Source organism: Poecile atricapillus, chromosome 14 (assembly GCF_030490865.1).
Source record: "Poecile atricapillus isolate bPoeAtr1 chromosome 14, bPoeAtr1.hap1, whole genome shotgun sequence".
NCBI classification, from domain to species: domain Eukaryota; kingdom Metazoa; phylum Chordata; class Aves; order Passeriformes; family Paridae; genus Poecile; species Poecile atricapillus.
Window position 1 is genome coordinate 13,947,203 of NC_081262.1, and position 23,911 is coordinate 13,971,113.

Here is a 23,911-nt window from a genome sequence, read left to right on the forward strand (position 1 = left end):
AGGAATAAAAATTCCATCCTACCTGAGCAGAAAGCAGTCACGAATGAGAGGCAGTTCTCCTACTGCAAACAAAACCAAGTTGACAAAACACAAGAGCTTCATCTCCATTCCTAACAATTACTCAGACTGAAAAATTCTCCAACAATAATTCTTCACATACAACCAGCAAAAGGGCTGACTTAGCCCTCAATAATATAAATCATTGAAAAATCCAGAACAGGGCTATTGGAAGAACAAGACTTATTTAATTTCCTGTTAACTGAGACTGTGTGCAGCACAAGACCAGTAAAGCAAGTTTAAAAATTAACTGACTGAGATGTAAAACTTGGAGAAACACTGAATAGTTATGGAATCAGCTGAAGAACTTTGCAGGGATGAAAAAGGGAGACCAATAGGAAGGTGAATTAATGCTGATGTACAGAATCTGAGAAAGGCACACAAATCAGAGATTGGAATAAGCTTATCAATTATTCTTCATACCAAATTTTCCCTCTCTTCTTCCCCCTCTGCTCACCCCTAACAAATACCTGAGATAAAGGTTACCTCTCAGATTAAATCTTTCATTAAATCCCAGCTATTGCCTGAGTCTTCTTATGACTTTGCAATGCCTCCCTCTAATCCAGGCCAAGAGCCTTGTCATACTCTCCCCATTTCCTAGACAGACATTTACCCTGAGTATCCCCAAATGCTTGAGTCTCACAGACACATCCTCAGCTCTGACAGCAGAAGCTGCCCATGGGGTTTATGTGTCCCATGCGCCACTCAAATTGTACTTCCACGGGTGCTTTTTCTTTTAAAGTTTATTTTTTAGGGCAAACCTTTTGTAGACTGCTGTTTCACCACCTTCAAGCTAACTGTGCTTCTTGGCCCTGAAGTGGTTGCTCAGATGTAGGAAATACAGCCAGAGATGCTGGGGCAAGAGTGAGACCCTAACTGGTGACACCTCCTCTGTCAGAAAGATGCCCTTGAAGCTCTGTCTTCCCTCACATCCCTTCCACGTTCTCTTTGCTGACTGTCTCTAAACATGTCCAAGGCACAACCAGTTTCCGTGAGAACTGGAATTTAAGAGCCAAGTCAGTTATTACCATCACCATTTTACAGCCATTCCCAAGAACACCCCATCCATTACACAGCTTTACCAGGAAATATGTTAACAGAACATAATGTAATTTATACCCACTGTGTGGTTTCTAAAACTCAGTCCTCCACCCCCACCAATACAACTCCCAGGACCACATCCAAGCGGGACCATAATTTTGTAAGGAGAGATTTCCCAAATTCAGTCATGATTTTGCTTTGTTGAAGTATCCACAAACAGTCTCCCGATTCTCTGAAAACAAAGGATACACTCAGGCTTCAGGTACAGTACCAGCCTCTGTATACACTAGTAAGATACAAGAATATCTGCAAAAACCTCAAAATTGCTGTTAAGACCACACAGAATAATATGTTGTTCTCAGGGTAAATACAACCTCTTAGCTGAGAGCTAAACAAAACAATTTCAATTATAAAAATCCTGCTGGAAATACAAAATGGACTTTTCATTTACTCCATATTTCACTGTGCAAGTCACAGTTACTGGGATCAACACAGCTCTGGAATTCTTCCCTTATTCAATCTTTTGTATCTCTAAGCACATGCATTTGCATTGAATAATTTGTATTTCCAAGCAAGTGGTGTCTATCCAGACAGACTTAATTGCACACCTTGCACATTCTTGTGCTCACACTTTGTATCAGACACAACATGAGCTGTGCAACATCATCACCAAAATAAAGCTAAAAACACACCAGGAAACTATGTGCCTCAATTCTTTTAAATTGCATTAAAACTAAGGAATAAATCCATGCTGAAATCTCAATACTTTGCTTTTATAGTTACCCAAGCACCACAAAAGCATCTGGAAAAAAATTCCTGAAGCATGAAAACCATGTTCCTCCACCCACATGCACTCATAACTCGGATTCCAAAGTGAATTTTACTAAGATCGCCAAAAATATTTTGTACTTTTAATATCACTGAGCTTTCAAAAGCATCTTTTTCAAATCCCTAGAAGTGTCAGCACCGAACAGGACCCTGTTCTCATCCCAGCACTGTTCACAACAGGTCCCAGGCAGAGCTGGGGATCGAGCTCAAACCCGGCCCTAATCCTCGAGTCCCAGTAACAAAAGCTCCTTTCTAGAAATCCTGTCCAAATGTTCAGATATATGAATTTGTTTCTCTGGAAAATGTGAGGTGAGCAACAATAAAGTAAAAATGAAATATAGAAAAAAACTCTGAATGTTTTAGATACTGCTGAGGCATAAATTAGGTATGAAATGGTTGACACTCCTGTAGTGGAGAACAGTGCCTGTGCTCAGTCAGCATTTCAGGGAGGTGTGTTTCATTTAAGGTGTCTCTGAGCTTCACTTTCATAAGTTCAACGTATAAAGCCTTGAACACCTTCTTTTCATTACCAAAAAGAAGCCTAGAAGGACTCTCCTGTGCAGCTGATCATTTCTTACTAATTCAGTACATAAAAGGCTTTCACAATAAATATTATGTTCATTATAAAACACAGAAATTTAGATTCTTCCTCTTCCCAGATATTCTCTCTGGGGCTACCCAGACCACTACTACAACTGCACATTTTATAAGCAGTTTGTGAGATTCAAGTTACCAGTATGCTTCTATATTAACAGCAGCTTTTTTTCTCCCACAAAACACCATCCAATTAATGGACTTCGAGCTTTTACAAGCCATTCATTTCCTAATTCCGTAAGGAAAACCTGCACAACTGCTCTCTGCTGCTTTATAAAGGAGGAGAAAGTGCAGAACAAGAGACCAAAACCAGAAGCAACACATTTGTGGGTGCTTAACTGAGCACTACAATTAGAAGATTCACACCAGTTAAACCAGACCCAGCCTTGGGGTCCTGTCCATGGAGCAAAATGCTTTTGAAATATCAGGAACACAACACACAGTTTTGTAGTTTCTAAGCCAGTACTATCTCCAGCTCAATATATAAATATTGCCTTGCCTCAGAAGAGCTGCTTGTTATGCAGAAAGCAGAAGGGAGTCTGACCTGCTGCTGCAGAACACGTGAAACCTGTGAAAGAAGAAACCTTGGTACAGAAAAATCTTGGCAAAATTTGAGTAGATACAGCCAAGCAACAGTTCAATAGAAACACTGAATTTTTGTCAAACAGCAAAAGGTCTACAACTTCCAAGATAAAACAAAGCAGATTTCTCAGTTTAAAACATAAAACATATGTTTTGTATCTCCGAAGAGTGGCTGGTATTTACATTCCTTCACATACAGGTAGTGTCAGTATTTCAACAAAGTAATTTGAATGTTAAGTACTATCGTAAAAGAGGAAAAAAATGTAATTTAACACATTCTCAATCTCAATTTAAAACTGAGATTTGTTTTTCCAGACAAAACCAGTATTTGACTTCTTTGATATCTTACTGCAATTAAATAAGGTATAAAATCAACTTTACAGGAACAAAAGTTTCCAATTGGGGTATTTTAATAAACAGTACAAAATTAATGTCTGGTTTTCATCAAGTGCTTAGTAGATTGCCCAAAAGCAAGAACATTGTTATTCAGAAAAATGAATGGTCTTATGTGTAAGTTGTAAACTATGTAAACTATTAGCTCATCCCACGAGGCTTAAATGTATCAGTAAAGGAGCTGTAGTTAAACAATCCACATGGAACATTGCCTTAGTGCTCAATATACAGCTTTGGCTCTGGACTGCTCAACTCAGTGTTAAACTTGAAGCTTCCTTGTGAACCAAGAGCAGGAAGCTGGCAAAGGAATCACTTCAATGACCCAGGAAGATGCTGATGTTGAGATTAACTTCCAGCAAAATGAAAGGGAAAAAAATCCCTGTTCTAAAACCATTGAAAATACAAACCAACAAATTTTGCCAGAGTAATTTTTAGAAGCTCGTAAATAAAAGTATAAAAACACTGATGACCACTGTGGTCACAACGTTCAAGAATCCACATTTCTTCATTCATACTGAAACACTGAATGAAGAATTTTCAGTACAGAAATTCCACAGGAAAATTTGGCCTACACGCTACCATGTACAAAGAAAGATGAAACCTCAGAACAGGGACCAACTTATTTCAGTGTAACTCAGACTCTTTTGCATTTCTTTAATAACTGGAAATCTTGTAACAAGTCATTGCCCAAAATCTATTGCAAAGAATAACACTTACCATGCACCTCCTCTGGCATTACTAACTTCAGTAACTGCTACCAGGACAAATTCCAGCAGGTACTGGATGACTTTTCAAGAGGCACAGTCAATACCCCAAATTTTTTTGCAAGTAAATGAAAAGCATTTTTTCTTTCAAGTAAGGCATCACCATATCACTGCTTTACCACCACATACCTCAGGTTAGCAAATACCTCAGAAACTTTCCCTGATTTCCACACCATCTTGCTCTTTTCCATGCTTGGATTTTAACTGAGGTATGCTGAGTGCTTTTTGGCATGTTTGGATAGAAACATAAAAAGCCTCAAGTCTTGTCATGTAAAGCTTTTCAAAGCCATAAGCCTCGCTGCCAAAGAAACTTTTTCATGCTCTTACAGCTTTTGCCTTTCTTATTCTCAGACCTGCTGTTTGCTTTGCAGTCAGGACAGTCACAAACGCATGAGATGGAGCAGCTCTTCCTGAACTGACCCAGAGCGAGCACTGACTTAAAAATCAGGGCAGTGAAAGTCCGTGTTCAGTGAAGAGTTAAGGGAGCACAAAAGCCCAGAGCCATGAGTTCATTCTGTTCTAGGCTACTTAAGAGAGTGGCCAGCCAAAAACTGAACCAGCTGGAATTCATTCCCAAGTACTTCTTTCTTCCCAGAGCTCCCTGGGCTGTCATTATCAACCTGAGGATAACAAACATATGGATCATCAAGATGGAGTTGGTGCTGGAAAGAAGTGGCAGAGCCTAATGGCCCATAATAAATGAAGTCTTGATCCTAACTTGGATCTTAGCACTGAGGTATAAACGCTTTTAATGTCGTAGAGGAAAAACTGCCCACACTAGATGGAATTAAACATTCCACTGACTTCTCTTCTTGATGGTTTCCTTGTTACCAGCTCTTGCACACATCTATTTTTGTCTTCATTACCATTTCATATTCAAATTATATCCATCAGATTCCAGACGATTCAAGAAGCTTGTGCAAAAATACGGGAAAAATGACACCTTGACCATCCAGGTAAAATTTTAAAAAATAATTCAGGCTGATTAAGTGCTGAGCTACAAAATGGAACAATTACTTTAATTTCCTATACAAAATAAAGGTGCAAAGTTTAAAAACAGGAAGAAAGAAGAAAAACTGTGTTTGCCCAAATTAAATTCTTGGCATTCTTTCTCATTTTGAATCAGGTACATTAGCTGTTTTACAATATTGTTTTTAACTCCTGGAATTTTTTTCAATCTCCAGTAGCTTGTTTTGTGATTATTCAGCCCTTTATAATCCCTTCCAGCATCCACCCAAGAGGCTACAAATTGTTCTCCATTGTCTTTATGTCTATTTTTTCATTTGTTCAGAGAACTCAGCTCCAACTCTCCTTGTTTACAAATGAGAAACCCAAGGCAGTCCCAGACACCCGTGTTTGTGGAGGGCAGCGATGCTAAAAGGTGAGCAGCCACCTGGACACCTGCCAGGGAATCAGCTCGTCTGGGCTTATTAGCCTGGGCCTTGTGCCAGCCCTGCTGAACCTGGGGAGGGACGTGGGGAGGTGACAGTGCTGGCACTGGGGAAGGAGGGGGACTGCAGGAATAAGGAAGCTGTGGCAGAGGCGAAGGAGAACGGGACAGAAACGAGGCTTGTTCCAAAAAAAGACCGCAATTACAGAGGTATTAATAGCTTTGTGAAGCCAGATTTTTATCATTCATTCACCTACTTTTGTTCTTTTATTAACCCCAGGACTGCATCACTGTTTTCTTCTACAGGACATCTGTCCAGCTGTAGCAGGGAAAACATCCCTAAATAACAAACTTTCCAAGGAATTAGTATGAAAGCTTTTACATAGAGGAAGAAAATCTGATTTAATAACCAGTCCCATTTAAAAACTACAATGAGAGAATGATGTGTAAGAGACTTTTTTTGGTGCTGCCAATTCTACAGGATAAGTCTTGTCTACCAGAAGCACAAAGACACACTCCCTAAAATCCACCTAATCACCTATTAGTCACACAAGTGGTAAATCCCTAAAAGCACTTTGGCCCAGGCCATGCAAACGCTGGATGAACTGAGTTACATCAGTTCTCATCTGATTTCCTGGCAATGAGCTGCACGTGACTGCTGCTGTGCCCGAGGAAATGTGGGTCAATCCGTGTGCATCCCGGTGCTGAATGTGCACGCTCTCGAGGGACACGCAGCTCTGTGACTCAGGAGCACCGGGCTGGCAGGAAGGAGATTAGTGCTGTTCCATGCTGGGGCATCCACACAGCACTGCCCATCCTCTGGAACAGGATCTTGGAGCACTCCAGAACTCCCTCAGCAAAATGCTCCATCCAAAATGTTCAGATGATGGAGAAGGCTGTCAGGCACACGGCACGACAGCAGCCACTAAAAGCAAACTACTTCCTTCAGAAGTAATTGATCACCCGTGGTGTTTGGGTGTAAACACCCAGATCTCACAGCCGTGTCTCAGCTGAGCAGCAGCGAGATGGACAATCAAACACTGCTGCTGCTTTGGAGCTGGGGGCCTGGAGCAGGATTCCTCCCAGGGCATGCCCTTGCTGGATGTGGTTAACCAATAACCTCATGGTAGCACCCCCTTCTTCCAAAGCTGATCTCCAATTAGTACCAAAGTCCAGCAGATCCCTGTTATATCCATGTTATCGCTCTCTTCCACAAGCAAAGCCACCCTCTTCACTTTAGGTATTTTAAGCAAAATATCTCATTCTTGTGTGACCTAAGGGAGGCACAAAACTGGGATCTGAATGGCACCAAACAGGACTCTATGAAAAGAAGGCTTTTATTCCAAATAAAGCTGTATCAGCCTATGTGTTACTCCCTTGTTCTAATCATATAGGCCAGCATCTATTTAAACTGCCAAGCTAATGACTTCAAATTTGATCAATAGTCTCTGTTTATTCAGCCAAGTGCTACTGACAGTCACCAGGGATGAACAACAAAACAAACACACTGGTCAGAGCCAATCCCTGGTTGAGCAAGAAAATCCAATCTGTGATGGCAAATACCCTTCGATTGATGGGGAGGTGAGGAGGGGGGTCTGTCGCCCATGGACATGGACACAGCCCCTCTCCTCTGTGCCCACAAAACATTTATCTGCATTACTCTGCTAACAGCCAGCTCGTGAGCTGTGTGAACTCAAGCAGAATTAACATCACTGAGTGGCTCCAACTCTTATTGTGTGCCATTGTAGCTATGCTAAAATATTTCCATTTGTTGTCAGATTAAGCATGGCAGGACATGACAACAACAAGAGGATGTCACTAAGCCTTTGGACCATAAGCAGTGACTTCCCTTGTTGTCACCTTATCCACTAGAGAAGGAAATTTCCTTTGGAGAAGCTTCAAGAAAGACTGGAATCATCTTCTTGAAAGCAGGACAAAAAAGTCCTTGACTGAATTTTCAGCCAAAGGACACTAGGAATGTTTTAGTTACAGACTGGCTGCAGAGAGCAAAATAAAAATAGAGTTTAGAATGAAAACACATAAGTAGAGCATGCGTAGCATTCTAGCACAGATTTTTCTTTCAAAACAAATAAACATTTTCATTGCAAAATCAGTTTCTCAACAGTGGCTTAGCAACAATATATGTGGACCTTCCTCCCATGAGCAATTTTTATGAACAACCTGCAAGCTACTTGCTAGAGGAATCTCCCTTTCAAATCCCAAGTGAATCTGCAGTCACAAAGACTGGGACCTGGGTGAAAATGTTTTAGTGCATTATTCCGACCAGGATCTTTGGTCACAATTTTTTCAACATTATACATTCACCACTTTGCCTGACAACAGCACCTGTTTGCCATTTTCCTTGTACAAAATGTCAGTCTCCATTACATCAATAAATTACAATCCCACTACTGCTCTGAGATACCTTGATCAAAGGTATTACATAAATAAACTGGAGCTTGAAGGAAAAAATATGATGCCTCTTCCTATACAACCTTAATGCATATTCAGACACAGGATTTTATGCAAGTGACACCACTCGGTCGCAGGATCCTGCAAAAAAAAAAAAATATGGAGAAAGTTCTCTTAAACTGGAAGTTTTTTATCAGGCTACTATATTAGTACATCCAAAACCCAGAACTTAATATCTAAAAAACCCAGCACATGACACAGCTGGTTCACTCAATGCTTAAGACGTTTGCTTTCCACTTTAAATTGATTAAATAGATTGAATACGTTACATTTCGCATGGATGGTTAACAGTGCTAATATTCCAGACAAAATGAAATGCTGTATGAGGAAAATTCTCACTAGGGCTACCTCCCCCTGGATATATTCCTTGCTCTCACAGTAATTTAGTATAACGGAGGCCTAACAATTTCACTGAACAGGATTACAAAAACAGCTCTTCACAGTTCATGGCACAGAAGCTCCCAGAAATATCTATTTCTTCACTACCTTCTCCATGCAGAGAATGCACTTGAAAAACAGGCTGACACTTGCTTTGTGGGTATCATAAAATAATATAATGTTGGTTGCTTTGTTTTTATGAAGAAGGTGCTTCTTGTTTATCAAATAGCCGAGATATTAAAAGCCAGCCTTTTATTTGCATTCGTATCACTGAGAGGAGTTGCACACCTCAGAATCAGATATTGTCCAAGCACTGAATGACAAACTACAGATAAACCCAAAAGAGAGCAAATATTAATAAAAAAAATTTCACAAGAGAAAAACCTTTAAACACCATTTCATTCCTTACTCCAGTAAGCTATGTGGCACTAATTTGAAGTGATAGTGCTGTTCTTTTAATTAAAAAATGCCAGTAGGAGGTTGATGCAGTGGCTGGTGCTGGAAGCGACGTGCTTGTAGGGTGCAGCTGAAGCTTTGTGTCAGGAATTAAGGCACAATTTCAGCTGGATGAAAAAGCAAAACAAAACCCCTAAATCCAAACAAACATATAGCGAGTGTTATTACAGGTGCCTGATAAAGTCATCTGGATGTTTGCCTCAGAGAATGTTAAATTCTGGGGGGAAAAAGAGCCAACAAAACCCCCAAACACTCACTGCAGTTCACTAATCCTGGTTTACCTATAGGTGGTGTGCGACTTAATTCAGGTTTGTCCCTCCCCTTCCTACCTCAAAGCTCCTCTCTCACTTTTCCAGGTTGCTCCTTCCACATATCCTGTGCACAGGGTTGGGATCAGGACCACTCTGCCTGACCATGGGAGGGTGATTTGCTCTCCCAAGCTCCTCATCTCCATGAGTCTTGAGCCCTGGTATGCTTAATGTCTCAACCTTTATCAAATTTGACTGAAGTCAGATGAAAAGCCAAAAATTAATTAGAGGAGAAAGACAGGTGAGATCCCTCTTCAGCCTGGTAATTTTTCAGTCTGGAAAAAAAGATTAAGCTTGTCCTGTAAGTTTGCCCATCAGCCTGATGGTCAAATAAGGCAGCACTTCATCCTGAAAAGTGTAGACAGCTTCCACATTCCAGGTTTCACTGCTGATTTGTGAAACACCAAGAGGCTAAAAAACTGATTAATCTACAAGAAATCCTCACAAAAATATTTGCTGGATCATTTCCCCACCGGTCTTGCAACATCTTAATTCCAAGAGCTCAGAAGAGGCCAGCAACCACATCCAGGACATAAAAGAAGAGCTCTACATTGGCATCTGGGAGCAGGACAATCCTTAAAACCAGCAGCTGCTCCTCCTGATACAGCCTCCCTGAGGAAGGAACATCCCAGAAACAAGCAGGACATCTTCTCTTTACTTGGCATATTGAGCAGCAAAGAGAAGTCAATTTATCCAAAAGCTTCTGGTATATTTACTCACCACTCCTACAATGACTATTTCAATCACGTTTACACTACCAGCATCATCTCAAACATCACAGATAAATCTGTTTTCTTCGGCTGTTTCAAAGTCTGTTTTCTCTCTGCACACTTACAGGATTTACATCCTAAGGCAATGAGAAAAAAACCTGTTACTACTTTCCAACTGGGCTTTATTTTCTCTCCCCCCCCCCCCCCCTTCTATCAAAAATAGCTCTCATCTACGTTCTGGTTCAATTTGGAAGTAGCACATGCAGACTTGATAAGCATCCTGCAAAGGAAATGCCTTGAATTGCAGACTACTTACAACACATTTTCCCAAGCAACTTTCTGTAAAGCTCATTTGATGGCTGGTTTGCTAATTTCTATTGAAGTTTATCAAAATATTATTTGTAACAAGTCAAATTACTTCTGTGATTGCACAAATAAAAAAAAAAATTATAAAACAAATGACTGTGCCTCAAAGTCCAAGCCAAGCTGCTGGGTTATACTGAAGAGTTATTTATCTTGTTACCAGACAGACCTGGAACTCCAAGGAGGTATTTAATTTTAAACTAAAGAACACAACAACAGAAAAGCACCTATTTACATGTTTCTTCTGTTTGCCAAAATCTCCTTCTAGGGCTGGTGACAGCACAATTATTGGAGCTGATTCCATTACCCTCAGCAGATCCAGGGGTTGCAGGCCAGTGTCGGGCTGCCCGGCTGTCTCACATAGAGCTCAATAAATGAGCACAGACACATTAATTAATATGTCTTGAAAGAAGTCTATTAACATTAAATTCCCTAAAATTCTTGGAAAGAAGGAATAAAAGATGTAGGTGTTCCCATTATGGCACATTAGCTGTACACATAGCATACTATTTTTAGTTAATTATTGCCCAATATGCAAAAGTCACTCTTATAAAGAGCCAGACACTTATTCCTACACCCTGGGCTTTTCCAGAGGCAAATTTAATGTTGGATTATTGAATGAATGAAGGGATCTCTGGGAAAAGATACAGAGATTTAAATCTGAGAGTGGTTACATCACAGAACTTGGTTATATCACACAATTACCAAGTTGTATAAAGTCACTAAAGCCTGAGTTCAGCACTGAAGCCCTTCTCTGCCTCCAGAACATTCAGAGGCTGATGGACCATGCTGAGTTTCACAGCTGAACCATTTTCTGGCATCTTCTGACTTCCCTAACTTCACTTCTACCTTTTAACCTCATCTCACCTTATTTCACCACTCATCTGTGCAGGGGGGACCTCAGCAGAAGTACTTTGACTCAAAAACAATTTCTGGGCTGGGTTAAATGCATCAGCCGATCACAGCATAAAAACACTTTACGTAAGGGATAGCTGGGAGATGAAAAATTAGATACACAGCAACTCCCTGCCAATTCCAAAAGCCACAACATTTCAGGCATTATTTTTTTTTTTTTCACTAAGCCATTTCTGCTCTCTCTGATCTGCTCAGTAGGGTATTTACAGACACATGAGATATGAACATACCCAGTGCAGTACTTAATGTGGCCATTGCCTGTCTGCAGATGTTTTTAAGAAAGAGATATGAGAGACACTGCTTGGAATTCCTTGGAATATAAAGCACTGAAGTAAGTATCACTTCAAGAGCCCAGAAAATTCACCCAATTTCTCTTTCAAAGGCTGACATCAGACCTTTAGCTTATGCTCACCCACTCAACAGCAAACCCAAAGTTTACCAAATGTAATGGATTCTCTTCCTTTAACATTAAAGGAGCAACAATGAGGTATCTGCTAATTAGACTTACACTTGTAAAATATGATATTTTAATTCTGAGTTAAAATGAAGTTCCCATATGCTTATAAAAATGTCTGCACATGGGAAAGGAACCAAAACACATCAGCTGCAAGGACAAAGAACAAGGATTCCCTGGGAAATGCATCAATCACTGCAAGTCTGAATCAAACTGAAATTCTTCATTTTCTAAATTCTGTACTTTTGTAGTAAAAAAAATGTGTTAAAGCAACAGTACAATCCATATATAGTTCATTTTCAGTCTGGAGTTCTGTTTGGTTTTTTTTTTTTCCTTTTGCTCTTCAGGAAAACAGAGCACATGTATTTCTAAAGACATTTCCTTTCCAATAAACTTTTCAGGTCATACACCTCATGTACTAAAGAATGTGAAAACACTGACCACAGGGATTGAATTTTCTGCTGCAATGTCCGGTTGGCTTTGGGGGTGCAACACAGACCAAATCTGGCATGTGAAGAAGAAAGGTCAGGGCCATGAAAAAAGAAAGGCTGGACTGATGTGAGGAGTTGCCAAAATAAATAAATTATTTTCCAGTATAAGTAAGAATGGCAACTATCTTCAGTGTTTCAACCTTTATTTTGAGGAGAAAAATACAAGGGAGAACTTTTAATATTGTCCTGGAAACATCAGGGAGATAAATTAGAAGCCTAGAATTTAACACATACAAATTTAATTTGCTATTTTGTGACGTAAACAAGATATGGAAACTTTAAATTGATAAATATATAACCATTTTATTTTAGTCTAATTATTAGCAGAAATCGGCAGCTATTTAAGGAAGACAAAACTGTAAACCTATTAAAAGGTCAACAAAAATGCCATTTTTCTAATTCACTTATCCAAAAATGCCATTTTGTTCCAAATAATGAAATGTATCTACAAAGATCTCATCAACTTGAGGAAAAAAGATTGAAGCCTATCAAAAACATTACTTTTCCTGCTACTGGTTACCTATGAAAGCAAAAACTCCTGCAAGAGAAGGATAACAGCAGGTTACCTATGAAAGAAAAAGAAACAAATTTTATTTTCTTCAGCAGACCTTCTTGATAATGAGTTGGGAAAGAAATATCCACCATTCAAAAAAACCAACCACAGGTAGGTTGTGGTTGAGGACCTTCAGGGACACTCAGCACTCCTGGAGTACATCAGGCAGTGTAGTGGTCAATAATCCTTGAAGGCGATAGCGTGGTTTAACACTGCCCTTCGTTCCTAAACTGCTGTACAGCCTCAGGAATCAGGACCCCAAGTGTAAAATGGAAAGCTGGTACAAAGTCCAATTCCACGGGATTTTCCATCGTTTCTTACGGTTTAGGATTATGAGCTTAACCCATTTGAACTGCTCCATCACACAACGGCCAAGGCGCAGGGCCGCTGCTCACCGGAGCCGCTGCTGAGCCAAGGACAACTCCCTCCAGCTGTGGTGAGGTGAGCACAGCTGGAACTGCTGCCTGCAGCACGGCGAGATCACTGAAGGGATTGTGCACTATTTTTCCATTACTCCCAAACAATAATGGATTGTTTTACCCACAAACAGATGAACAAGTCTTCCATTCAAATACTTTCTGTTAAATTGTATTAGTATGCGGAATAGTGCCCATATCCTCCAAAAAAAACCCAGGGAAGAGGATTTTTCCGGGGGAGGGGAAGACGAGTAAAGCAGGCTCTGCCAGCTTTATCTATCTATGCTGGGAATTGGGTAGCCTTGGGGATTTTTGCCTGCTGTGCTTAGTGTCCTTGACAACAAGCCAGTTTGAATTTTGGCCTTTAACTTGACAAAAATGACTTACTGAAGAGGAAGGCATCAAGCTATTACAGCCCTGTGGAGAGATCCTTTCTGAAACAGCATGGATGCTTACTCTGCCAATTCAACTAGAGCATCATCAGATTTATCATCCTACACCCCAAATATTCACCATGTAGCTGCCAGTTCATAAGAGAGTATGACAAAGTTTCATCATTTCTGCTATGTTCTCCAATTATATTTTATTACTTTCCCAGACATGGAAAACTGTAAAATATCCCCAAGGATCCCCTCTCATAAATTACTCAATTTCCCCTTAAACACATGTGAAACAAAGTTTAAAAGCATGCAGCATCTTAATGCTAATTGACCTACTGCCTCACTTAGCAAACACACATGCAGCTTTCTTCTTTTATTACATTAATACTTATATAAATAAATTGATATATACACACTTGCTGCGTGGCTTAAGAAATCACCAATGTCTCTTCTGATTTTCTCTCCCAAAAACTCCCAACAAATGACATGCACACACCTGAGCTTTTCAATGTTCAGCCCTTTAGTCTAAATCCTAGAGCTAGACTTACACAGGGAAGCTGAGTTTGCACAGAAGCAGCTGAAGTGAGAGCACAGGTTTTCTTCCACCAGCTTTCTCACGGCAGGTGACAAATTTTTGGCAATGAGGGTCAGCAGACCAGGAAGGAGATAACATCTTGAGTTACTGCAGCAGCATTGCAGGAACTCATTTGTAAGCACCTGAAACATCACAATGTCAGAGCAGCAGCCTCCTCACCACCAGCCATAGCACAAGTGCTCCATGTCAGCTACCCGCAGGCTTAACTGCAAGCTTGCCAACAGACGTGGTAGAGAATGTCAGATGATATCCAGGTGAAAAAAAAGCTGAAGTGGCTCAACTGTAGTGTTGTCCTCACAGAAGTACCCTGGGATGGCAAAGCATCAAGGACCATAGTAAAATCTCAGTGAAGACATTCCCTAAAAGCTGAGCAGATCCACAACACAATGGTTATCAACCTTGAGACTCAAGATCACATTAACTCCTCTCTGCCCTGACAACTGTCAGTACAGGAAAGAACAAACCATTTGCAGTAACAGTTTATTTTGCTCTGGAAGAATAAATCAGCATCTGCTTCCATGAAAAACACCAAAGCTTTCAGTAATATTCCAGGCTTTAGTCCTTCTCATAGTAATGCTATTTGACTATTTTGACTATTTCCAGAGGAATAATAATAAAGAAACATAACAACAACAAAAAAGATTCCATTCTGAACTTAGAGGAAAAGATGGCAGATGGAACATCTCTTTCAGCCTTTTTGATTCTTTAGTTTTCTCCCCACTCAAGTCTTACATGAATTGCTGTGCTGGGTACATACCTAAACTTCACACCCAACCAACTGATTTATCCACATCTTATCCAAACTATTCTGCTCTATCCTGCTGCCTCCACCAAGACAGCCCAAACCAGCATGGCAGTGAGTAGTTGACTCAAGAACCATAAATAGCAGCAAGTAATCCAAACAGATTAATCCAGCTCTAAGCATGGCAACTGGACTGGCTTCAAGGTGGGCAGCAATCCAGGTAAACCTCCAAAACCCACACACATGGATGGTATTTCCATGATGTACTTCTCTATTCTGTGACCCCTCAAGCAAACCTCCAGCCAGCTCAGGAACAACTGAGGGGGCTGGCTGATCTTTATTTACAGTGGCAATTTTAGCAGCCTTAGAGCTGCTGTCAGTAAAGTTCCTCTACCCAGCACAGAGAAAATCGTGGTATAAGAGCAACCTCCTCACTGAGAAATTCAACATTGCTTGTATTTCCCTGGTGATGATTAATTTTGAAATACAAACAGAAAGGATGATGCTACAAAATCTTAGAAATGTGATAAAGCTGTTTCAAGAAATGGATAAGAAAACTCTTCTTAGACTGGTGGGCAGTATGCAACAAAAAAGAAATCATGAACTGCACAACCACATCCCAAATCACATTTCTTTATATGAAGACATTCAATTTGACAAAAGAAAGTTTCAAGTCAGGATTAAAGTAGTTATTGTTTTTACTTTCCCTGCCTGAGGGGAATATTCAAACAAACTCCTTTTGGTGATTTAATTTACTTCCACCAGGACAATGGTGCTGGCACAGCTTTGACTTACTGGGAGAAGCAAAAAAGGAGACTTGCTCCCCATAGCCTGCACAGAGGAAAAGGCTTCTCTTTGGATTCCCGCTCTGGCATCCCAAAGATGTCAGCTGGCCAACTGCAAAGGCTGTGCTCTCCACTTCCTCCCGTGAAAGCAAGATTTTATTTTCTTTAATGTTCCCAGAGTTACATGCCCTGAGCCTCTTTGCCATTCCCATCCACAGGGCTCTGAACTGCCACGAATTTACCTTCACGAAAACGCTGCTGCTTCCCAAGGCAAATGGGGAAGGGAGGCAGAGGGAGATTAAGTGCCTCGCTCAGCATCACACAGGAAATCTGCGGCCAAGCTCCGCACCGAGCTCCAGCCCCGCGCTCCAATCACAGCCGGGGCCCCGCTCCCAGCAGACGTGGGGAAGAGAAAATCCTTACGAGAAGAAAATAACGAGACATGGGTTTCGACACACTCCCAGATTACCACACGAAATAAATTTGGAGCTACCCAACTGCTGCTTCCCACCGTGTCCCCCATGGCACAAAACTGGCTCAATATTAAATACCAGCTGCCAGGGAGGCTGGGATGAGCAGCCAGATCTTCCTGCCTTCCTGCCCCAGTGCTCTTCACCTGGAACCGATGGTCCTGATGCCCAACCATCAAACTACAGCCAGCCCATGATGTAATTACCATGTCTGATTGAGAGATCCTTACACAGATATTCATTGTTCCTGAACAGAGGACAGGAAAGTGTCCAGGTCACCAATATTAGTGTTGCTATTGATCAGTCAGTTAACTCTGCTGCATTGATCGATACATTAGCCATGAAAGAGGAACAAAACATCATGACATTTGGGACACCTTTGAGCCTTTGCAACAATCCTAAGTGAACATTGCTCTAACGACAACATAATGTTTTATCTTCTACTTAAAGTCACCATATTCTTTTATGGATTCCTTAAATTACAAGTGCAGAAAGTCCCAAAGCCACCCAGCTACCGACTGGCCAGGTTTCACGGCTGGGGCTTCCCTGAACTGGCTGACTACACTGAGCTGGAAGTGTGTGCAGGGTACTCGTCTGTGTCACTGCTTCCCTCTTCCCCTTTCTTTGCCACTGTTAAGCACAACCACCTTCCTTATCAAAATTTGTCACCTACAAACCCCCTCTGGCTCCTTTGTTACCTCACAGCAACCACCTGCTTCATCATTGTCTTCCTCACTCCTCCCTGATGCTTCTGACATTGCACTTTCTTACCCCTCACACCTGGGAGGATTCTCACCTACACCCGCCTTCCAAATCTGCCACCACGAGCAGCAAACCTTCCCAGGCCAGGTTTCCAAGGAGGAATTGAGGACTCTGAACCACTGTGAAGTGAGGTGCTTGGAGAGGATTATTTGGATCCTCCTGTTACACCAACTCCAGCTTCTCTGTTAAAGAAACTGTTTTGCCATCAGTCCTCAACACGGCCATCGGCCTGTGTATGTGAGATCCTCCCCCCTCCTGCTCCAGCTAGGAAGTGATGCATAAAGTTGAACTTTCCCCAGTTCCACAATGGCCCCAGAAGCCAGCCAGCTTTTAACACCTCAGCTGAGACCCCGCTGAAAGAGCCAGAACCAATGAAACCAGGACTAAACTTGCAGCTTTTTTGTTAAAGTTCCATATTTAGTCCATTTCTTCATGGCCTTTCCAGTTCCATCCGCAACCTTTGCCCACAAGCTACCCAGAGCAGGGAGTCTCTCATACCCAGCACAATGAGACTGCAGCTTTCACCGGTGCTTGTGGGTGATATTAGAGTGAGCAAGACGTGTGTAAGTCTTGGAGATGATGAACCCTTTGGAACTTCCCCAGTGAGCAGCAGCAAACAAAGGTTTCAGAGAAGCACAAGGATAAAATGGGACGTGTTCTCTGAAGGTCCCTGCCCTGTGGATTGTGCTCCTCCTTGAACCAGTAGACCCCGAGCATATTTGGCAAGGACATGCACTCACAGGATCACTTTATTTTTCCATCCTTGTGTTGGCAATTCCACCACTGCTGTGCTGCCCTGATGACAGCACAGATAGGAAGAGACCACAGATTTAACAGGAAGTTTTCTCTTACTTTGCCTAAAACTGTTCCAAGGGACAAGGCCAGAGTATCTCTGGCTCTTGCATCACCAGCTGGGGTAAAGGTTTTAGTGGAAACAAGAGGAGAAGCTGAGATATGACAGGAGATTAGCATATTTGAGATCCACAGGCCACAAAGTCATTCTAACCTGTCATGCAACTCATTGTTATATTGAGGTTTTTAGTATTTCTGCACAGGGTGCATTATTTGCCATTTTACTTCATTGCAATTTGCATCAGGCGAGGACTGACATCATTCTGGATAAGCTGGGAGATCACTTCTGGTAATCATCAGAGGATTGAGAACTTTTGGATATATTCACATAAATAACCCCAACACTCTGCTAAACATAAATACCTTTATAACAGATGAGGAAAAAATTCTGTCTTTAAAAAAATCGCAGGATATTCAACCACTGTTCCCTTGCCATTCACCCAGTGAGGCTCACAGACATCCTAAGTGGTATTTACACTGCTATTTTCAGTACTGCAAAACTTCAGTGGTGCCTAATCACAGAAAACACAATGCAAGTAGTAAATCATAACAAACGAGGTCCTCTGTCTTGATTTAAATGTGCTTAAATCTCCCAATAGCCAGGGAGATGAGAAAACAACAGCCAGGCTGGCTGCAGCTATTTGAAACAGGTAAGTCAGCACCCCAGTCCCAGCCAAGCCAAGAACTCGGCATTGCTCAACGATTCCAGAGCTAAACCTCTCCCAGAGCAATTTATTTGTTGATTAAATACAGCAATTTTTGTCACATCACCCAGGTTTCCTGCTTGTAAAAACAGAAGATGTGTTTGAGCAAGCAGGAGATTTCTTCAATACAGTTAAAAAATGGGGAGTAATAAAAAATAAATCTACCAAGTTGCTCAATAAGCTGAAACTTCAGGCTGTTCCAGGAAATGTTCTCAGCTCGGAGAGAAGACCAGTGTATGCTCAAAGTAAAAAAGCATTTTGTTGCAGCATTCAGCCTTTAAAATTAAACCCAACAGCTTCTCTCTGTTATTTAAATGATCTCCTCCAGCTCAGAAGGGCTATGACCATGGCCTAAGTTACTTAACTCACATTTTTATTGACTGACTTGCATAAAAATAAGCCACATTAAGGACTGAGCTGACATTTGGTATACATCACCACAAAACTCATTTCAGATCAAACATCATTCATACAACCTAAAAATATTTCCAGCCTTCTCCCATCCAAGAAAAGGATTTTCAGATTTACATTATCCTCACAAACTTTGGTCTTCTGAAGCACAAGCAGTGCAGAATCAAAGGATTAAAAGAACACCAGGATTTTTATTTTTTGATGATCTGCCTCTGAGTGTGTTATGTGCCAGGAGCAAGTTAACCTGTAACTGCAGTTCCACCAGCACCGTTTTCTCATTATTTGCCAATGTTTTATGCACCCACACACAGAAGATCCCTCTCCAGGGTTCAATTCCGGTCACCCAGAGCAGCACTGTGGCTTCTCCAGCCCAAGTGACCTCCAAGCACCCACTTGTTGCCTTTGAAGGACTGGATTGGACCTTATTTTTTAATAATTCACACAGCAGTCTCAATACAAACAGGAACTGTGTCTCTTCTCATTAAAGAAGCAGGCTCGGCATCGACCGGAGCAGTTTCCAAAAGACTTAATCCAGATCTTTCAGGGTCCAACATAAATTGGTTTATCCATCCATGAACCCTCCAGAGGCCTCGCACGGAGGCAGGACAGACACAGCTCTGGCTGTCACCTCCTGCACCGGGCAGGAACTTCCAAAGTTGAATGCCACAATGTGGCATGTGAGAACAAGTTGAGAGGAAGGAGGGAAAATTAAAAAAAAACACGCTAAAAAAAAACCAAACCAGCTAAAAGCAACTAAATGGGTATTTTCTCATTAGCAACTGAGTTATCCTCCTCGGCACACAGGAGATTGGGGGGATTGTTAATTAAAGTGAAGTAAGGCAAATTATGAAAGGCTTTGCTGAAAGCCAGTCTGTGGGAGAGGTGGCCCTGGGAATCTTTCTGGGAAAGGTGGAGAGGAGACCCCTTGAAGGGGTAGGGTGGTCTGCAGGGGTGGAATGGGGGGTGCGGGGATACCCCCATGGGGAAAGAACAGGGGAAACCCTGGGAAGGGGCTGGCAAGAGGAAAAGGTGTCCCAGGGATGCCCACAGACAGGGAAGGTGCAGAAGAGACCCCAGGAAGGGGCTGGGAGGGGGGCAGGGTGTCACAGGGACCCCCCCCCATACACTGGGAGGGTGCAGAAGAGACCCCACAAATGGGCAGAATGCAGGGGAGAGTTATCAGCAGGGACCCCCCCATCGGGAAGAATGAAGAAGAGACCTTATTTAGGGTCAGGGTGCTGTAGGGGGTGGTGAGTGTCATCTTCCATAGGGAAAGGAGCAGGAAAGACCCCAGGAAGGAGAAGCGTGCCCTGAGCTGCTGGAAAACGAGGGGGAGACAGTGACAAACCCCCGCCCTCCTCAAATTTATGTCACCCCAAGGGGGGTTCAAGCATCCCACGCCGGAGGGGCGGGAAAAATATAAATAAACAAAAGCGCAAAAAGGCTCCGTCGGGCCACAGAGGTAGAAGCGGAACAGAAAAACGGCGGATAAAAGTTAAACAACGCTGGGAGCTCGGGCCCGGCCGCCCCTCCCCTCACTGCCAGGCCGGGGAGGGGAGGGGACCCCGGGCCCAGCCGTGGATGTGCGGCCACACACACACGGTGCCGCCGCCGCCCCGTTACCTGTGAGGCGGATCTTGATGCTGGATCCGTTCCGGCGGGTACCGGGATTCGACATCGCGCCTGGAGGAGGAGGATGAGAAGGAGAAGGAGGAGGCGGCGGCGGCGCCGAGCTCAACCGGCGGCCCCGTGCAGCCCTGCCATGCGAGCCCGCCCGCTCCTCACGATGCCGAGGATGCCTGGGCCCGCGCTCCGGCGGCCGCCGCAGGCTCAGCGCCCTCAGCGCCCTCAGCCGCCGCCTCAGCCGCCGCCGCCGCCGCTCCCGCCCGGCCCGGCCCGGCCGCGGAGAACCGTGGCCACGCCCCCGCCACGCCCCCGCGCACGGCGGAGGGCGGTGACGTCAGCGCGCAGAGCGGCGCGGCCGCGTTCGGACTCCATGAAGAGAAGGTCGGAGCAGAGAAGGTCGGGGCGTGGCGCATGCGCGGGAGAGAGCGGGGGGAGCGCCCCCTGGCGACGGGGGGGAATAGGGGGGGAATTGGGGTAGGATATGGGAACGGGGGAATAGAGGGGGAATGGGGATGGGATATGGGAACGGGGGAACAGAGGGGGAATGGGGGAATAGAGGGGGAATGGGGGAATAGAGGGGGAATTGGGGTAGGATATGGGAACGGGGGAATAGAGGGGGAATTGGGGTGGGATATGGGAACGGGGGAATAGAGGGGGAACGGGGGAATAGAGGGGGAACGGGGGAATAGAGGGGGAATGGGGGCAGGATATGGGAATGGGGGAATAGAGGGGGAATGGGGGAATAGAGGGGGAATGGGGGAATAGAGGGGGAATAGAGGGGGAATTGGGGCAGGATATGGGAACGGGGAATAGAGGGGGAATGGGGGAATAGAGGGGGAACTGGGATGGGATATGGGAACGGAGGAATAGAGGGGGAATGGGGGAATAGAGGGGGAATTGGGGCAGGATATGGGAATGGGGGAATAGAGGGGGAATAGAGGGGGAATGGGGGAATAGAGGGGGAACGGGGGAATAGAGGGGGAATAGAGGGGGAATGAGGGAATAGAGGGGGAATGGGGGAATAGAGGGGGAATTGGGGCAGGGTATGGGAATGGGGGAATAGAGGGGGAATGGGGGAATAGAGGGGGAATTGGGGCAGGATATGGGAACGGGGGAATAGAGGGGGGATGGGGGAATAGAGGGGGAATGGGGGAATAGAGGGGGAACTGGGATGGGATATGGGAACGGGGGAATAGAGGGGGAATGGGGGAATAGAGGGGGAATTGGAGTGGGATATGGGAACGGGGGAATAGAGGGGGAATGGGGGAATAGAGGGGGAATGGGGGAATAGAGGGGGAACTGGGATGGGATATGGGAACGGGGGAATAGAGGGGGAATGGGGGAATAGAGAGGGAATTGGAGTGGGATATGGGAACGGGGGAATAGAGGGGGAATGGGGGAATAGAGGGGGAATTTGGGAACAGAGGGGGAATTGGGGTGCACTGGGGGCAGTGGGGAAATAGGAGTAAATAGTGGGGAATAGAGCAGAATAGGAGTGGGATTTGGGAAATAAGGGGCAATGGGGATGCCTGGGGAGTGGCAGAGGGGGGAATAGAGGTGGAATGGGGGGGAATAGGGGTTCCTAGGGCTGGCTTGAGATGAAAAGGGGCAAACAGGGGTGCCTGGGGGTGAATAGGTGATCTCAGGGGTGACATGCAGGGTAGCATGAGGGTAACAGGGTGGTGCCTGGGGTCGGCATGGGGCTGAATAGGGGCTCTCTGGTGCCTCTGGTACCCCATCCCAACCTGAGAGAAGGGGATGCCTCCACTGCCCCAGAACTAAAATTGCCCTGGTGGCTGCTGCCTGTGCCTGGGGCAGGAGAGCTGGGGCTGGCAGGGGCAAGCAGCTGCCTGCAGGTCGCTCACACACCCACACAGCAGCCTTGGTGATCCTGCAGGCACTGGGCCCAGCTCTCCAGCTGCCAGGGGAGACAGCAGGCACATCCCAACACTCTTTTTAAGAGGGCCACGCTGTCCTGTCCCCTACCTTCAGGACAATATTTTATTCTAAGTTACAGACACAAGGATGGAAAGGAGCAGCTCTGGGTCCCTGGCTCTGTGTAACACCACCGAGCACAGGTTCATGTCCAGCACATGCAGGAAGAAGAATCCAAGAGATTTCCCATTTCTCTTTCTATCCTGCTTTTTTTTTTTTCAATCAGAGCATCAGCAAAGAGCAGCTGTAAGGTATAGCCCTACCTGGCCATGGGAAAAGCCAAGTGGGATGGTCCACACAGGACCACAATCCAAAAATCAGGGCAGCCACGCAGGCCCCAGCTCTGTGTGTCTGTTGGCACAGAGAAAACACCTTCCTCATATTCACTTTACTCAGGGAACTGTGACCAGTGCCAGGTGCCCCATCAGCCCTGGCAGCACCAGCCCTGGTTTAGGTGCATGTCCAAGCACTGCTGTATCATGTTTTTAAGTCCATAGTTCTGGATGTAAGAAGCACTTTGCATTTTCATCAGATCCCAGTATTTGACTATTAAGTAAGTGATACTCAACCCTGCTACCCATAGCTGCACAGCTCCTCCCAGAGAACACATTTACTACCAACTCCCTTTTCCCTGGGTGGCCTGCAGGAGAAATGCATAAATCCTCTGATGAGCAGATCCAGGGCAGAAGAAGAATCTATTTCCTGAAAAGATTTTCCCTCCAGATTAAGCTGCCTGTCATATCCATGCCTCCAACTACACCTGAGGAAGTAGAGCCCTGAGCCCACACAGGGTCATTTTGACAAACCAAACCCCCCCACAGCAGGGAGGGAAAGCTGCTCCCTCATTCTGTCCTTAAGCAAAGCCTTTGAGATGCTTCAAGCCCTGGGGAACAAAGGATTGGGAACCATCAACACTGCGAGGATGGAGCAGTGTCCAGCAGCTTGTTGAGAACCCACAGCACAAAATCTTTGTGTCATGGGCTCAACTCCATCCTCACCCTTCTGCTGGAGACCACACATGGAGGGTTTGGAGAGAAGGAGAACAAGAGCCAGGGCCATACCATGGAAACCTGAAATACAGGTCCTTGGAATTAAAGGGCAGAGCCAGATCGATGGGCTCCAGGCTGATGGATGGCAACAGGGAAGCTGCAGCAGAGGTGAATCATTGCTCCTGCACTGCCTCCAACAACTTTCCTTCCAAAGGACCAGCATTTACTCAGCAGCTCCCACATCCACACTCCAGTGCTTCCAGGTGAAGTAATGCACAGCAAGGACCCTGACCCACCTGCCCCCAGCTCTGCTGCAAGCACCTCCTTTCCCACAGCTGTGATGGTGCCTGCAGAAGTGTCAAACACTTCTCAAACAGTTTTTCAAAGCTACTTCAGCTACTCCAGGTCAAGCCTAGATGTTTCAGCATAAGGATTTGGTGGCAGGATGCTGCTCTCTTGCAGTTTCATGTACTTAGAAGAAATATTCCACCTGGA

General features: G+C 44.2%; 1 protein-coding gene across 4 annotated transcripts in view; it reads right to left on the reverse strand.

Annotated features, from left to right (window-relative positions):
• The window catches only part of SMURF1 (SMAD specific E3 ubiquitin protein ligase 1), a 45,381-nt gene extending 24,598 nt beyond the window's left edge, over window positions 1-20,783 (reverse strand). For all 4 annotated transcript variants that reach the window (XM_058849842.1, XM_058849841.1, XM_058849840.1 and 1 more), the window contains exon 1: window positions 20,490-20,783. In XM_058849842.1, coding sequence (XP_058705825.1) covers window positions 20,490-20,544 — 55 coding nt within the window. In that variant the 5' untranslated portion in view covers window positions 20,545-20,783. The remainder of the gene's footprint in view (window positions 1-20,489) is intronic.
• Between the last annotated feature and the right edge of the window lie 3,128 nt (window positions 20,784-23,911).